Source organism: Phyllopteryx taeniolatus, chromosome 2, assembly GCF_024500385.1.
Source record: "Phyllopteryx taeniolatus isolate TA_2022b chromosome 2, UOR_Ptae_1.2, whole genome shotgun sequence".
In the NCBI taxonomy this organism is placed as follows: domain Eukaryota; kingdom Metazoa; phylum Chordata; class Actinopteri; order Syngnathiformes; family Syngnathidae; genus Phyllopteryx; species Phyllopteryx taeniolatus.
This window is the reverse complement of record NC_084503.1, coordinates 10,515,742-10,533,133: the sequence shown is the minus strand read 5'-3', so window position 1 is coordinate 10,533,133 and position 17,392 is coordinate 10,515,742. Positions and strand designations below refer to the sequence as shown.

The 17,392-nt window shown below is 42.7% G+C and overlaps 1 protein-coding gene across 3 annotated transcripts in view; it reads right to left on the bottom strand.

Annotated features, from left to right (window-relative positions):
- Positions 1 to 8: 8 nt before the first annotated feature.
- The window catches only part of LOC133470953 (mothers against decapentaplegic homolog 6-like), a 35,136-nt gene continuing 17,752 nt past the window's right edge, over positions 9 to 17,392 (bottom strand). For all 3 annotated transcript variants that reach the window (XM_061759951.1, XM_061759961.1, XM_061759941.1), the window contains one exon: positions 9 to 959. In XM_061759951.1, coding sequence (XP_061615935.1) covers positions 331 to 959 — 629 coding nt within the window. In that variant the 3' untranslated portion in view covers positions 9 to 330. The remainder of the gene's footprint in view (positions 960 to 17,392) is intronic.

Below are 17,392 nucleotides of genomic sequence, written 5' to 3'. Positions count from 1 at the left end.
CAGAGAAAACCATTGAATATTTACTTTTAATACAAAAGCTTTATTGACACGTGTGTAAGGCGTACTTTGAAATAGTGAAATTATGAAGACATAAACTGTGTATCTTTACATTAGCAAACTGACACTGAGAAACTCTGTAATGCATATGAAAAGAATGAAAAGTGCTTATTCTTGTTCCTTTTTGTTTTGTCCATATACACATTACACTATACATAAATAGTTGCATTGTAAAATGACGAAATAAAGTATTTACATGTGTAATATATTTTATAAAATACATAAACTTTATATTAAATCTTGGTGGATGACAATTTGGATCCAGGCTGTGTGCTATCTGTGGGTGTTAAGCAGCACCTCCAGCCAGCACGGACAGGAAGTGATGAACTGTCTTGAGTAGCAGGGGCCCCATCCTTTAGCAAAACTAATACGGACACTGTGGGGATCCCAGGGCCCCTCCTGGCTTTCAGGCTTCACGCCATGCTCGGCCATCCAGTTGGAGCTCTCATAGTCAAACATCTTGAGGGAGAAGCCCGGCATCACCCTCTTCACGCTCAGCCCTCGAGCGCTAAGAAGGTCCAGAGTGGGTGAGTGGATGAACACCGGGTGCTGGCTGCGGTTGTACACCCACACTCCGTCCGGCTCACGGCTCAGCACAATGCCGTGGCCAATTTTACTGCGGATCTGTTGGATGCTGCTGCTGTTCCCTCCATGGCTGGGGTAGCCCGGTAGTAAGGATGTGCCATGGCTGCCTTGGTTGTCACGGTGATTTTGGTTGGTGTTGGTGTGGAGTTGGCTGAGGCAGAGACCCGTGCCCTGAGGTAGGTCATAGAAAATGCTGAGCGAGGGTTCGTAGGCTGGGTAAAGTCGGCCCACACGTGTACGCTCTTCCCAGTAGGCAACGCTGCACCAGTGAGAGCGATGCCCGCCGGAGGTCGAGGAGCCGAGGGAGGTACCGGTCTCTAAAGGTGAGAAAAGAAAAGGAATCATTTGTATGTGTACATTTGTCAATGCAAAAGTGACGTTCTTCCTGAAAATTAACATGATGATAAAAGGTGGCAGTAAGTGAGAGACTCAGGATTGAATTCACTTGCTCAGAGATATGGGAAGTGCGGTTGCCCGAAAGGGTCAAAAAGGGTGGAGGGACCTAGGCAGAGGCACATGCACATGTGCACTGGTTAGGGCAGGGATTCACTTCACTTCAATGGTCCGAAAATTATTTATTTACTACAAATACTGTATCTTTGTTGAACTATCTAGGTCAGCGACCTATAGTGACAGGCAAAAAAAAAAAAGAAAAAGAAATGCTCTTCCACTAGATGGCAGAAGATGCATAATTTATGTGTACCCACTTTTTGGGACACTTGTTTGATGGTGTGCCATGAGATTTTTTTTTCCAATGTAAAATATGTGCCTTGGCTCAATAAGGTTGGGGGTGTAACTCCACCCACTGGTGTTGGCAACTCACGCTACACCTTTGCCCTGCATCCAAGGCTGAGGGGCCCTTGAGTAATGCATCTAACTGTAAAAGCTGTCCACTCATTTCTTGATTCACTGTTATGGGTAAATACAGAAATAAATGTCCATGTCATCCATACAAACATATACAGCACATACATACACAGTATTAAACACTGATACATATAGCCACAGCTGAAAAGGGGAAAGGGGCAGTGTTTGTGAGGTCTCAACATTTCAAACTGAAGGCCCTTCTGCAAAAATCTTTCCCTATTCTCAAGTTGCCTTCATCCATCCGTCCATTTTCCGTACTGCTTATCCTCACTCGGGTCGCGGGTGTGGTGGCGCCTTGTCCCAGCTGACTTTGGGTAAGAGGCGGTGTACACCCTGAACTGGCCGCTGGCCAATCACAGGGCACGTATAAATACAATTTAGAGTCCTCAATTAAACTACCATGTATGTTTTTGGAATGTGGGAGGAAGTACTCAAAGAAAACCCACGCAGGCACGGGGGAGAACATGCAAACTCCACACAGGTGAGGCCGGATTTGAACCCGGGTCCTCAGAACTGTGAGGCACGTGCTAACATCGATTTGTAATACTGATAATGACTGTGAACGACTTCCCCTGTCTACATGACAGGAAACATGCCTGCAGGATTTTTTGAGACACTGTGCTTGATGATCTTCTCTTTTCTTTGCTTTAAAGCTTGATCAGAATGTATGTATTATGTTGATCTATGTCCCGATGTATACATTCAAGGAAACTATATTTCAACAGTTTCAAAATTGGGTAAAATAGGATTAGACAAGGCGACACAACATCAAATGATCTATTTTGTCCTCCAGTCACTATGAACTCAAAAATTGGTACTCAGTGGTAATATTTGATGTCCATTTTATTGGTTTTAAGTTTTTCAACAGTGAGGCTATTTGCCTTGCTTATTTTTGGACTTATGTCAATCAACACTGGTGAACTATTCTTTTAATGTTACTTAAAACAATAGCTGTACATTGTTTAAAGGTTTGCTCCCTGTAGCAGATGACAGGAAGGCCTCAGTTTCCAACTGTACCAATATACGACATTTTGAGGTTACAAACGGCATGCAGCGCAAGAATATGGCGTCATGCGGTAGTTATTTTCAGTTACTGTACTTACTACCATACTTAATTTTTTTCATTTGATTGTTTGATATTCATGGCCGACAAGTGTTTTTCAAACAAATATTGACTGTAATTATGACTACTAATGCGTTAGCGTAAATTGGTGATAGACGTGGACACGTTGCAACTTATTTTACATTACGTTGCTGCCTTAGGAACGGAACTCCATCTTAAACAGAGTATCCCATGTACTTCTATTTACATTTTTTACCAAATAGACAATTAGACGGCTATACTATATTAGCCTTGTTATTTTGAATTATTTTTTTTTATTTACCACCCTTGTCTGTGTAGAAAGAGTAGTGTCAACAGTTCTTCACATCCTGCATTCGAGTGAAGGTGCGGGGCGGCTAAGACTAGTGGGGTGGGAAGCATTCAGCTCTCTGTCAACCTTGTGCAAGCCTGTGAACCCTTGACCCCCCCCCCCCCCCCCCCAAGGCCTCATGCTATCAGCTCACATTAACTCCCTCACAGAGTGATGCCATTATTTTTCTCCAGACTCTACTGACGCAGAGGATTTAAAGACCCATGTGCCCATGGCCCCATTCGTGTCATATTCCACCAAAGGCCCTCCTCTTCTTCCCCGAGAGTGGCTGCCTCCTTTTTAAATTAACAACGCTACATTTGGGTAAAACTGGGATCAAGATTAGGCGAGGTGTGCGCTGTCTGAGCAGCGGCCATTTTCACTTCAGTAGTGTAGTGAAGGTTTTATTTCGCAGGAGTAAGGAAGGAGATGTCGGAGAAGATACATGTGTGTGTGTGTGTGTGTATGTAACTACAAGCGCAAAGTGATGCGATAGCGCCTCACATATGCATCCACAAATTGGGCACAGTGGCTCCTAACATACTGTATAATGTAACTATTAACACACACACGCATGCATATACAGACACTCACATACACACAAAGGCATGTGCAGAAAATTGCACTTCTCATTTGAGGCCCACTTGTGTCATTAGTGAATTCCAGGCTGGCAAGTCCTGCAGTCTGGACTGGAGTTTTTACAGCTCCCCAATTACACACACTGACACGCACACACACACACACACACACCTGTAATAAGGTAACACAAACATGTCTGCGCAAACACAACTAGACTTTATGACCTTACGAATAGAGCTGCAACAATTCATTGATTAATAGACAGGTTTTTGTTTTTTTTTTGGTCCTGTTCGGCTGTTAGGTCAAGCAGAATGGAAAATCTGTATCCCTTTTATGCCGGAACAGTTTTACTGTGTCACAGTAGAGTTTTTAAGCTTCCGCTGTGATTTCTTAGTATTATAATTGAGGTTTATTGAGAATCAGACTTGATCAGTCAAACAGAACAAAGTTTCTCGAAGGGAGAGAGAAACAAAGACAAAAGACAAAGCACTAATTGTAAAAAGGATGAGAGAAGTAAATCATTAAATTATCTACAACAATGAAACAGTAAATATGGGTATTGCATGGGGCTGTAGTGCTCCACCCTGTGAGGGAAGGACAGGACAAGATAGAACAGGACAAGGACAGGAGAAGAAGCATGCAGGACAAGGGTCGTGAACCCGGCTGTACAACTGAAGTGTGGTGGCATTAATTATGTGAATTATAAAAGTCTACGAGTGTGAGTGAGGGGATACACGAGTGATTTGCATATTCATGAGTTACTTGTGCCGGCACGGTGGGCGACTGGTTAGAGCGTCTGCCTCACAGTTCTGGGGACCGGGGTTCAATACCCGGCCCCGCCTGTGTGGAGTTTACATGTTCTCCCCCGTGCCTGCGTGGGTTTTCTCCGGGCACTCCGGTTTCCTCCCACATCCCAACAACATGCATGGTAGGTTAATTGACAACTCTAAATTGCCTGTAGGTGTGAATGTGTGGGCGAATGGTTGTTTGTTTATATGTGTCCTACGATCGGCTGGCGACCGGTTCAGGCTGTACCCCGCCTCTCGCCTGAAGATAGCTGGGATAGGCTCCAGCACGCCCGTGACCCTAGTGAGGATAAGCGGAACGGAAGATGAATGAATGAATGAATGAAAGTTATTTGTCGCACCCAGTGAAAGAGTCCTAGGGGTGTGAGCCTGCGGATGCATGCAAGTGAATTGATACCGTTTTACAACCCCAATTCTTATAAAGTTGGGGCATTGTGTTAAACATAAATAAAAACAGAATACAATGATTTGCAAATCATGTTCGACCTATATTTAATTGAATACACTACAAAGACAAGATATTTAATTTTCAAACTGATAAACATGATTGTTTTTAGCAAATAATCATAAACCTATAATTCTATGGCTGCAACACGTTCCAAAAAAGTTTGGATAGGTGGCTAAAAAGACTGAGAAAGTTGAGGACTGCTCATCAAACACCTGTTTGGAACATCCCACAGGTGAACAGGCTAATTGGGAACAGGTGGGTGCCATGATTGGGTATAAAAGGAGCTTCCCTGAATTGCTCAGTCATTCACAAGCAAAGATGGGGCGAGGTTCACCTCTTTGTGAACAAGAAAATAGTCAAACAGTTTAAGGACAATGTTCCTCAACGTACAATTTCAAGGAATTTAGGGATTTCATCATCTACGGTCCATAATGTCATCAAAAGGTTCAGAGAATCTGGAGAAATCACCGCATGTAAGCGGCAAGGCCGAAAACCAACATTGAATGCCCGTGACCTTCGATCGCTCAGGCGGCACTGCATTAAAAACCGACATCAATGTGTAAAGGATATTGCCACATGGGCTCAGGAACACTTCAGAAAAGCAATGTCAGTAAATACAGTTTGGCGCTACATCCCTAAGTGCAACTAGAAACTCTACTATGCAAAGCAAAAGCACCCGGAAACTCCGCCGGCTTCCCTGGGCCCGGGCTCATCTAAGATGGACTGATGCAATGTGGAAAAGTGTTCTGTGGTCCGACGAGTCCACATTTCAAATTGTTTTCGGAAATTGTGGACGTTGTGCACTCCGGGCCAAAGAGGAAAAGAACCATCCGGACTGTTATGGATGCAAAGTTCAAAAGCCATCTGTGATGGTATGGGGCTCTGTTAGTGCCAATGGCATGGTTAACTTACACATCTGTGAAGGCACCATTAATGCTGAAAGGTACATACAGGTTTTGGAGAAACATATGCTGCCATCCAAGCGACGTCAAGACAATGCCAAACCACATTCTGCACGTGTTACAACAGCGCGGCTTTGTAATAAAAGAGTGCGGGTACTAGACTGGCCTGCCTGCAGTCCAGACCTGTCTCCCATTGAAAATGTGTGGCGCATTATGAAGCGTAAAATACGACAACGGAGACCCCGGACTGTTGAACAGCTGAAACTGTACATCAAGCAAAAATGGGAAAGAATTCCACCTACAAAGCTTCAACAATTAGTGTCCGCAGTTCCCAAACGTTTATTGAATTTTGTTAAAAGAAAAGGTGATGTAACACAGTGGTAAACATGACCCTGTCCCAGCTTTTTTGGAACGTGTTGCAGCCATAAAATTCTAAGTTAATGATTATTTGCTAAAAACAATAAAGTGTATCAGTTTGAACATTAAATATCTTGTCTTTGTGATGTATTCAATTAAATATATGTTGAACATGATTCGCAAATCATTGTATTCTGTTTTTATTGATTTATATTTATAACACAACGTCCCAACTTCATTGGAATTGGGGTTGTACATGCACAAAGACTGACAGAAGTGTCCTGTAATTGCTGTGGCTGCACCGCGGCGGCTGAGGACCCCACCCTATCAATCGAGGGCCCAGGGGTCCACCCGAAAGCAGCCCGGCGGACGGGACACGTCCCACACCGAGGGACCCAGGGCGGTCCGCCGGTCCCACCGAGGCGCCCCGACAACTGGCCACCCAGTGGGGGACCCAATCCCACAACCGCCCCGCCACCCCTCCATGCCCAGGAGAGCCAGACACCCCTCCCCCCAACCCGCAGGGCCCACGATGCAGCCAGTCCCTGCCCAGCCCTTGGGCGGGTGATTGTCCCTTGTTTGTTGGAAAGGAGAGCGGATAGGGGCACCCAACAAACCAATAAATGAATCCTAATCAATTTATGGAAAAAATAACCGTCAGTTTAATCTATTACGAAAATAATCCTTATTTTCCGCCGTAGTATAATGAACATGTAATTGACATGTAGTTGACACTGACGCAGCCTCAGAAGTATATATCGAACTAGTAGCCCTTCACATGAATCAGTACCTAAGAAGTAGTTCTTAGTTTCAAAAACCTTGGTGAGTACAACACATTTTACACTTGAGACTATGTGAGGCCCAGGACGCACATGTCTGGAAACATTGAGTCCCAGCCCTGGAACAATGAGTCCCTGCAACTTATCATCACAGAGTACAGATACAAATAATCAATCACAATCACAACAAGGGAACTCCGAACCGGGAATAACCTTCATATTCAATATTCAATTCAATATTTTTTGGGTCTTCTTTTCAAAAGTGCCTGCAATGAATGAACGACGTTATATTTTTTTTAAGAACGTGATGTCACTTTTCAGTATTAACATAATATGTCCAATACATTTACAGTATTTGCCCACTGCCAAAACAAAACCATAAAAAAACTAAACTGAAATTAGCCACAATTGTGCTCATTTTTGACTAGTTTCAGTACTTTTGCTTAAGTACTTAATACCAGTTTTGACATCTCTGGTTAATTCCAGGTTAAAAAATATTCCTTTTTCACATGCTTACAAATGAGCTCTTTTTAAAATCCATCCATCCATCCATTTTCTGAGCCGCTTCTCCTCACTAGGGTCGCAGGCGTGCTGGAGCCTCTCCCAGCTGTCATCGGGCAGGAGGCGGGGTACACCCTGAACTGGTTGCCTAGCAATCGCAGGGCACATACAAACAAACAACCATTCGCACTCACAGTCACACCTAGGGGCAATATAGGGTCTCCAATTAATGCATGTTTTTGGGATGTGGGAGGAAACCGGAGTGCCCGCAGAAAACCCACGCAGGCACGGGGAGAACATGCAAACTCCACACAGGCGGGGCCGGGGATTGAACCCCGGTCCTCAGAACTGTGAGGCTGACGCTCTAACCAGTCGCCCACCGTGCCGCCCTTTTTAAAATCAATTTCAAAAAATATTTTACTTGCACTGTCCATTATTTTAGTAATTTTAGTAAGATGTCTTTTTTTTTTAAAATCTGTAATCTGTTTTTAAATGTCTAGCTCTGTCTTTACTTTCAATCATGTAAAGCACATTGAGTTACCTTGTGTATGGAATGGGCTATACAAATAAAGCTGCCTTGCCTTCACTCCTTCTCATGTCTTAATGTTGTTTGTTTGGTTTTGTTTAATCATTAAACAATACCAAATAAACAAAAACACTGGGTGAATGAACAGTAATCAGAATTTTTTTTACTAAACTTTATTGCAATAAACTTTAATGCAAAATCATTCGATGGCTCGATAGAATATTCTAAAAATATTCAATAGTGACAGTCATACTCATGAGCATTTTTTCCCCAAAGTAGAGTAACACAAACTAAGCACACCATGAAGAGACTGCAGGTTTTAACAGTGCAAGACTGCAATGTCTCAACAAAGAGACAGGAAGAGGACACGGAAGAAGTCTCCAGAACCAGAAGCTAAACGTCTTTATTGGAAGCAGAAGTGGCTCAAGCCAGTTGCCACAGGTTAGGTCAGGTCAAGTCTAGTTTATCAAAAAGTTTCAAAAAGACATCATTGTACCTAGTGGGCACAATGGCTTCTCACTATGCTGGTAGCCTCAAAGATGTTTCTTATTGCTTGGAACATACACATACAGTACTTGTACCTTTTGCACTCTGTAACATGTACACACAGATAGCTTTTAACCCTATTATTAGTCTTATGGAGTACGTATTCATATCCGTTAAAACAGTACAATTGCCCTTCTGGTCCGTAGGTCTCAGAGTAAGTTTTAGTCTAAAGTAAATGCTTGACAATGGCCATTTTTGAAAGTGGAGGACATGCATTCAGTATAGACATGTCATCCCAGCCAAAACAACAAACGCCGTTGGGCCGTTGTGGTTCACCCTGTGTCTGTGTGGGTTTTCTCCGGGTACTCTGGTTTCCTCCCACATTCCAAAAACATGCATCATAGATTGATTGAAGACTCTAAATTGTCCGTAGGTGTGAATGTGAGTGTGAATGGTTGTTTGTCTATATGTGCCCTGCGATTGGCTCATGACCAGTTCAGGGTGTACCCAGCCTCTTGCCCGAAGTCAACACCCGCGACCCCAGTGAGGATAAGCGGTTCAGGAAATTTTACTTTACACCGATCTAATCAGCCTGATCGATATCGGCCGATAAGTAGCATTTTATACTGATTGGCTTTAATGTCATAATTTGCCGATCCGATCAAAGCTCTGCAAAAGACATTTACTCCGCGTCGCCATCGTGTACATTATATTTGAATCCAAAAGCTAGTTTATTTTTAGCCTTGTCATGTGTCATTTGACGTAGTGCTGTAAATATCTGACCACCAATAAAGTTCTTTACAAAAAAAAAAAAACATCGGCGGTGTGGGACAGACAAGACGTCTGAGACAGACAACAAGTAATCACGGGGCTTTATCTTGTCAACTCAAAAGCGACCGGATACACTCATTACCACGGCAACACCAACCAAAATGGCTCGCACCGTGTGTATTATGAGAACAAAATGGGGAAAAACGTGCGTTGGTGGTCACCGGTGCTCGGGAGAGGACTTTAATTCAAGGCTTGCTTGAGGTATGTTCACATACTTTTAATAAGATACGGCTCGCAACCAGCCAGCAAAACGCAGCCTCGCAAACATACGTACGTAAACATGCCAGGGTTCTGTCGAATCATGCTCTAAAGTTTCGGTGTGTGTGAAGTAATTTCATTACAATAAAGTAATTTAATTACAGTAAGTTAGCACCCAATATTTCTGTCATGCTGTAATGTTGGTTTGACCTGACTGATTAGAATACAAGACGTGACGAGAGAATACCTTTGAAGATACTCAGTATACAGTCCACAAGTATATACAGTAAATGAACAAGTCATTTAAATAGACACATTGCTTCATCTTGTGACTGGATCGCCGATCGGTTATCTTTTTTTTTTTTTTAACTCGCTGATCGTGATCGTCCCCACAAATCCTGATCGTGTAACGTCGACAGAAAATGGATGGATGGATACTCCACTATGGCATCCAGCTAGGGCACGTCTCAAATTCTAAACCCACCTATGTGCAGACAAAACTTATCTTTAAAATGGTTTGGGATGAGACTCTGTAGGACAAGCAGTTAGTGTGCTTAAAAAAGTGACCTTGCCATTGGCCTGGCATCCTTATTACATCAGCTTGTTTTCCAAAACACAAAGAAAAAAACTGTTCAGTAAATGTACTCTAACATGGAGTAGTCACATTAACTTGCAGTGATTGATTTCTATTTTCACTTGCCTGTACCTCCCCTTGAGATATGTAAATCAGCAACGGCAAATAAGTGAATAAATCAGTTCAACATGTGATGAGACACCACTGGCCAGGCAACAATGAGCACACACGATCTCTGTCTCACCACTCCAGTGTGTTTAGAAGAAGAGTCTTGACTTGTAGCTATCCAAAGGTATGTACAGTACGTAGCTCCTCAGTTAATACGTTACAGTATATGCAGGGAAGTGAGCTTTCTTGGGAGAGGTTTGTACTCTCTAATTGCTACTTATTTTTGGGAGGGTGGGGGGGATTTTTTTCTTTGAGGTCCCTGCCAAGACTGATCACGTTATTGTCTTTTTCTTGTCTCTGGTTTTGTAATATAAGTAATTGTGTCCATAAATGTGTCATTGTGGAACAAAGTGAAAATGAGCAGTACTTGGAAACAGAACACGGACACGCAATTATATTTAAAATAAACCAATGGCTCCACTTATTCAGTGACGTCAAAAGCAAAACACAAACAAGATCAATCATGGACCTGTGGCGCGGCATGCCATGTTTAATGTTTCTGGCATGGTTCTTAGTGTCATCAGGCTCACCTTGGCTACTATCCAACTCAAGGTATAATGAGAGCGCAGCAGCGGGGAGGAACTTGTGGGAAACCGAGTTCTTCAATGGAATTTTTTAAGATGGGTTAAAATGGGAGGTTATCAGTATGTTTATGTTTGGGCCGAGGAAGTGTGTGTCTGTGAGATTGTGCGTGCCTGTACGCATTCATCTGGATGCGAGGGCTGGCAGCAATTACAGCGTCCTGCAAGCATTTAAGCCAGCCAACCTTTAACTGCAATGTTTACCAATTAGATAAGTAACCTTTGTTGTTGCATTTCAAAAGCACTGTCTCTTAGTGCCAGTCTCACCGTAAAATGTTCTCCCTCATACTGAGTGCTTTTAACATCAATTCTTTTGGCTTCCTCAATTGACATGGGGCGTCTCCCATACCCGGAAAAATGTGTTACTTCTGTCACAAATTCCAGTCAATCAATTTGGGATCGCGCAGGAACAGTATTTACAGAACGTTTTCATGTCTGGCCAGACAATATAAATCCATCCATAATGCCATCTACACTGGCTGTTTAGAAATGTACTATAATTTGCCCTACCACTGCTCACAATTAGCACATTTTGCCTGCTTTTTACATGTCATGTGCCACTTAAAGGAGACATATGCTCACCCCCCTCACACACACACAATTTAAAGCAGTTCCATGTGTGTTTGACATACTTCAATCAAAATACCCCCAAGATTCAGCAATTATATTTCTTGTCTTAGTGAATTCAGCTTGTTTTTTGGGGCCAGGCCGGTCTCATGCAAGCGAACCAGCCCTCATCTGACCTGATACTGCTGGGCCAATGGCGGCTCCAGCTTATATTACCGGAGCATGGGCTTTGCTACTGAAGAGGCTTCGAGGGCTGCCTGTTGTCACCTCGCCAGTAAGTGTATGCGTAACAGTGGGTCGGATCACACGGACAAGTGTGCGCGTTCCAGGATTTGACCATCTCGCCTTCGGCATTGCTCGGAGGGTTGCGGCAGCACTAAGTAGCGTCGCACTCATAGGTCCATAAAGATTGTCTAAAGGTCATTTTAATATGAAGTTTCTCAAGCAAAGAACACGGCTTCAAATTGTAACTTTAGCACCAATGCTAGTGCTAGTGCTAACCCAGCTCATGAGTTGTCAAGGCTGGTCTACCTTACTGACCAACAAAAAAAAGTAGGTCATCAAGGTCATCACGTAAATAAGAGAGATGCTGTTCTTCTTATTACAAAGCAGTGTACACTACGCTAAACTACTTAAAGTTTCCATTTTGGAATAAAATCAGTTATCACAGTATTTTTCAGTTGCTAAAACACAAAACCCTACTGTCTGAACCAACTTATTGAATTGGTCACCCTTTTGGGAGAAACTTAAGCACTTTTCACCTAGACACAACTTGCGAACATATTTTCACCCACTTACACACATTTTGCACTCTGAGGCCCTTGTGTTGCATAATAGCAAGCAGAGGTAGCAAAGGTGAAACTCAATTCAAGCACAGGTTCCTCACCATAAACACCAACTCAAATTGGATCACAATTTTGGCTAATGATGTAAATAAATCAATATAGGCCAGTTCAGAGAGCACTCGTTGTTGAAGTTTCATTATGGATCGAGGCAATCTGAGAGAAAGAGGCAGAGTAAGAGCAGCAGGTGGTTAGAGAAGAATCAGCGAGGGGAAGTACAGTATAAGACATAGAACAATTAGGTATGACAGATGAAATATGGGCAACTTTTGTTGCGAGTGCAGCCCAACCTAAGCAGCTTGATTGAGTCCACCATAGTCTGAAGATTCAGGGATGTGAACAAGTAGGCCTAATTGCTTTTTCATGACATACGTTTACAGTAAGACTCAACACGTATTTGTACACAAAAAGGGGATTCAATACCTACATTTTCTATTATATTTTTTACGACAAATGCTAAACATGAGTTTTGTTTTACTCTGCAAAATGCATTGCTTTTGTAAACAATAAAGATTATTTCTGCAGCATTATGATTTGTGTTGTGTGTAGTGAATTTCAGTGGTGTTTTTTTTCTTCTTCTTTTTGATTGACTTGGGGTCTGTTTTGAGGGAACAGTTTGGTTTTGCAGGAAGAGTCAGGGGTTTTGAGAATGTAGCTTGAATTTTTTTATTAGTTTACAGTATTGTGAAAATGGGTGGAGGTTTCAAGAAATGTGTTTTAGCAATGGAGAAAAACTATATTTAGACCTCTTTCTAGGCAGTATAAACAAAAACGTTTAACTTAGCTATGTAAGAAATGGAAGTAGTTTGGCTTTTGTTCTCTGTTTGTAAGATCGCCACGCCTTTAAACTCAAGTTTCCAGGTCGGGGCAAGGAAAGCTTCCTGTTGCCAACCTCAATTTGCAGGGGAGCAGGAATACAGTTGGGAGAAATTTGGGTAGTCGAAGGGTGAGAAGAAGCGAGTTGAAAGAGTCAACTGGAAAAGTAATGAGAGAGCAAGAGAGGGAGAGAGAGAGAGAGAACTGCCAAGCATAACAAGGATCCATGGAAAGAAAAAATGAAGAGCGAAAGACTGTGAGAAAGAGTTGGAGTGAGGGACACCCTTGTCTTTCATCCAGTGCCAAGGATTAGATTCCCCTCCAGTTATTAGACTCTTCCACTGTGTTGAAAGAAGTAGGTGGTGATAGTCATGCGGGGGGGGGGGGGGGGGGGGGGGTTGCACAGGGGAAAAGAGATGAGCATTCAGCTACTGACTATTGTCAGTCACCGCTAATATGTTTCGTTTCAACTGGCTGAAATTCCCCTAAAATCAGTGCTAAACAGAGCATTGAGAGAAGACCAGCTCTGCCTCCCTTTCTGGCAACGTATGTTATTTTCTTTGTTTGGAACAACAGTAATTAAGCAGCGACTTCAAATCCAGCACGCCAAAAATCCAGCTGGCTATCTCTGCCATCAGAGGACTGTGTTATCGCCAGACATTGGCTTCACAGTCGACCACAATGGGGCTGTTGCTCACAAGCGCACACTGCTCCCACTCAGTTTTTCCATAGTGTGATCTTTTGATGTTGCAGTGTAAAAACCACGTTTCTTGTTTAACAACACAAAAAAAAATATTATTATTCCATTAATCTGGAGCTGCCCAACTTCTTAGAATCTGATTATGCCAGTAGAATTCCACTGATCTGCTACTCTAGAAGAATACTTCCAGAGGAAGAGAGAAAGTGACCAGTTTCCTGCATTTCTGCAAGTCGGGCCAAGGAATTCTTCAAGTTTGACATGCATCATTCATCCTGGTCGACTGGACATCCAAACATTGTCATCCGCAAATAGGTTTTGCCTTGCCACAGTATAATGTTGAAACAAATTGAGCCTTTATAGGGAACCCACTGAAGTACTTTGGAAATGTTGTTGTAGTACATTACACATGGAGCCCTCAAGTGAACTTGACTTTCAAGTTAATGAATATGGTTCTAAGGACTAAATCATCATATAAAAAAAACAGGGATGCCGGGAACATGTTGAGTGACACAAATTAAGCAGTTTTAAAACTAATTATTGTAAACTAATGTAACGGAGGATGAGCTAATCTGTATTATCTAAACATGTTAGTCAAGTCCTCAGTTAACCCTGTTGGAGTTTCCTTTAACAAACAGTGTTAGCTCAATCACAGTTGATGTGGTTATACACAGTAATAGTGGAACATGTGGTGACATGTTTGTGGAAGAACGCTCAGATGTAGCCTTGTAACCGAGTACTGCACATTAATTGATATAGAGACAGAAATCTCATGAAGAAATAAAGTAGTCTGTCTAATTGATTAAATATTTGAATGGGAATACATTCAGGGAGAGAGAGAGAGAGAGAGAGCGAAAAGGGGGGGGGGCAGGCCCTGATAGTTGACATGCCCCCCCCCCCCTCCCCCCCTTCCAACACATTCCTGGACAGGCCCTCTTCCTCGACACTTCCTCCCCCGCTCAGCCAGTCACAGAGGTCAAGTTGACAAGTGTCTCATTGAGTCTCACGTGGCCCAACTATATGGCCTTCACTCCTCACAACATAATTACACACATTAGCAATGGAACACATCCACTTGTTCCACTGCGAGGAATAAATTCCGACTAATGGCTACTTAGGGGGAATTATCTGCATTTGAAATTCCAGCAGGTTGGATACTGTGGTCCGCAAACAGAATTTACTGTATGCACAGTAAAGTTGGTAGATATAGACACATGGAGTGTGAGCTTTGCATGACTCTCTGTATGAGATATGGTTTGTCTCTCATGTAACGATACTCATGTCAAAACAAAAGCGTGCTGTAATTCTCATGCTGCAAGCACAACAGGAGAATATTGGATAAAAATAAACTTACTCAAGGTTGTGTCTCTCATGTGGCCTTCATGAAAATGGGATGATTCCATGATGACTACGTAAATATTGCTGACACACAAAAAAGGCCGCCGCAGCTTGTGAAAACAATGTGTGTGTTGCTTTTCCAAGATAAACACATTTTGAGTCATTCTGTATTGCAGCCACAGTCACAGCACAGGGTACACGGTCCTACATTTCAATGAGGCAGTGCCTTTCAACATCTGCAAAAAATCTTTAAGTTCAGCAAGCAGCATGGCAGGATTCCATTAAAAGCCAAATTGCGAGTTGGCAGAAACTCTGAGGGAACAAAGGAAAACCACAGCTAGTCCTGTAATTTAAAACTTATTTTAAATTGTGGAGGTCTGACAACATGGACTAAGGCAGCACATTGGAAATACACAGAGAAAGGCAGGACAAGCGAAACGCAATGGAATTATGAGTGTGTTCAATAAACACAAAAGGCAAGAGAAGACAAAACTAAGTGGAGCTGACAAAAGGTCAGACAGAAAACCGATGATGCGGTAATAAAAATGGAGGACATGTGATCAGTGTCATGAGCGGAACAGAGGATAGGACCCAAAAATGCACGACTCCAAAACAAATGGACAGTTTCAAAAAAAGAGAGGTTTAATATACGGGCAGAGGTCGGTACACAGGAAGGCAATCCAAAAAAGGCAACAGTATCCAAAAACATGAGGCAAAAAGGCGAGGTCGATAATCGGAACAGAGTCTCGTCTTACTGTGAGTCTTTGACGTAGAAACAAGGAATGCTGGAACGCGACGAGAAAGAATGAGACACGAGGTTAAATGCAAGGGGCAATTAGGGTGAACGAGGCACAGGTGGTGAAGATGCTCTCAGGAGCAGGTGTGTGTGAGACAGGGGGAAGACAAAAAACGGAACACACAACCATGACAATCAGATCTGACACTATAAGGATGAAGAAGATCATCTCTTTTTCGTCCTCCAGTGGGGAAATTTACAATGATGACAAAGCATCAGGAGCAAATGGGCACTTAGTATCTTCCTAAAGCGTTACTTCAAAAGTTCTGAAGGAGGAACCTAGAGGCCGGACAATCACTCCGACCCTTAATCATGCTAAAACAAAATAATTAAGAAATGTTGAAAATCTCTTCATCTCGCCTCATCTCCAAAATTGAAGTTGTTAAAGTCAGTGTAGTAGTGGGAAACATGTCATTCGTTTTAAAAATCCACCAAACTTCACACCAGCGATACAATGAACTCTTGGAAAAGCCAAAACAACAATTTTTCTTTCCCCGTTTTCTGTTGTGTCAATCCACGTGTAAACATCCCCTTAGACTTGGACTAATAGTATATTAATGAGCAAGTGGAAAGCGAGTGCCGCTGCTGAGGAATTCCATTTTTGAGCTTGACTGGACAACCCAACATTTGTGGTGAAAGTCTCGAAATGTACAGTATGTGGAACTTCATTTTTAATTTAGGAACTAGGTCAAAAACACTCGCACAAATTATGCTGTATTTGGCAATAATTGGCTAAAACAGACATGAAAGTGTAGCTTGCTCCTGTTACACAGCTACCAGTTTCAATGGAACCACATGGTTACTTATGCACCGCTCGTGCATTTTAAGTACTAGTAACTTTTACTGCTAATTTTGGAAGCTCTGTTTGTTGTCGATGAATGAAGACACATTGCCGAAGAACTTGCGGTTGTTACAGAGCAAATATGACTGCAACAAGTTTTGTCAGCGTCGAAAATCACGTTTCAAGGCTTGAATTAAGCGGTCTCACATCGCAGTTTGCGAGTCAAAATTCACATTTCGCACCTCAAAAAACACACTGAAAAGCAACACTGCTAATCAGTTTTACCGCAGAGACGGTCGCGAAGGCGGAAGTGTGCAGGGGCGTATGCGACACGATGTGCTACGTCACCGATGCGTGGACGCGGAAGTGACGCTATTTGGTTGAGGAGCGGGAACACAACGGTTGCAAAATACGACGCCGAATTGTGAAATGAGAAAGAGAAAAAAGACTGACATTAGGAAAGTGTGGTCACATTTCATATTAACATGGACCTTTATGATGCTGTGACGTGGGACCTGAGAGACAAAGGTGAAATTAACATGCCGCAAATCAGTGAGCTTAACATTAGTCTACTAACATAACGTTAGCCTTGCGGGTTGTGGAGTGTCTCTTTTAATTATGAGTATCGTTGAATGTGTGGCTTGTTTATTACCGTGACAAGGACAGTATAACGCAACCATAGCAAATAGTGGTGCGCCGATCGATTGGCCGCCGATCATGATCGGCTGATTTCCGTGGAAAACGGAATCGGCGTTCGTCTGTCAATGCCTTTCATTGCCGATCACAAAAAAACAATCACCCGCGGCTTGTACTTTGCACCCTGCAGAGAATGTGTGCAGTGTAGCTCAGGGTTGGGCAATTAATCCAAATTTGAGTGTGCTTTAAGCTGTTTATTGAC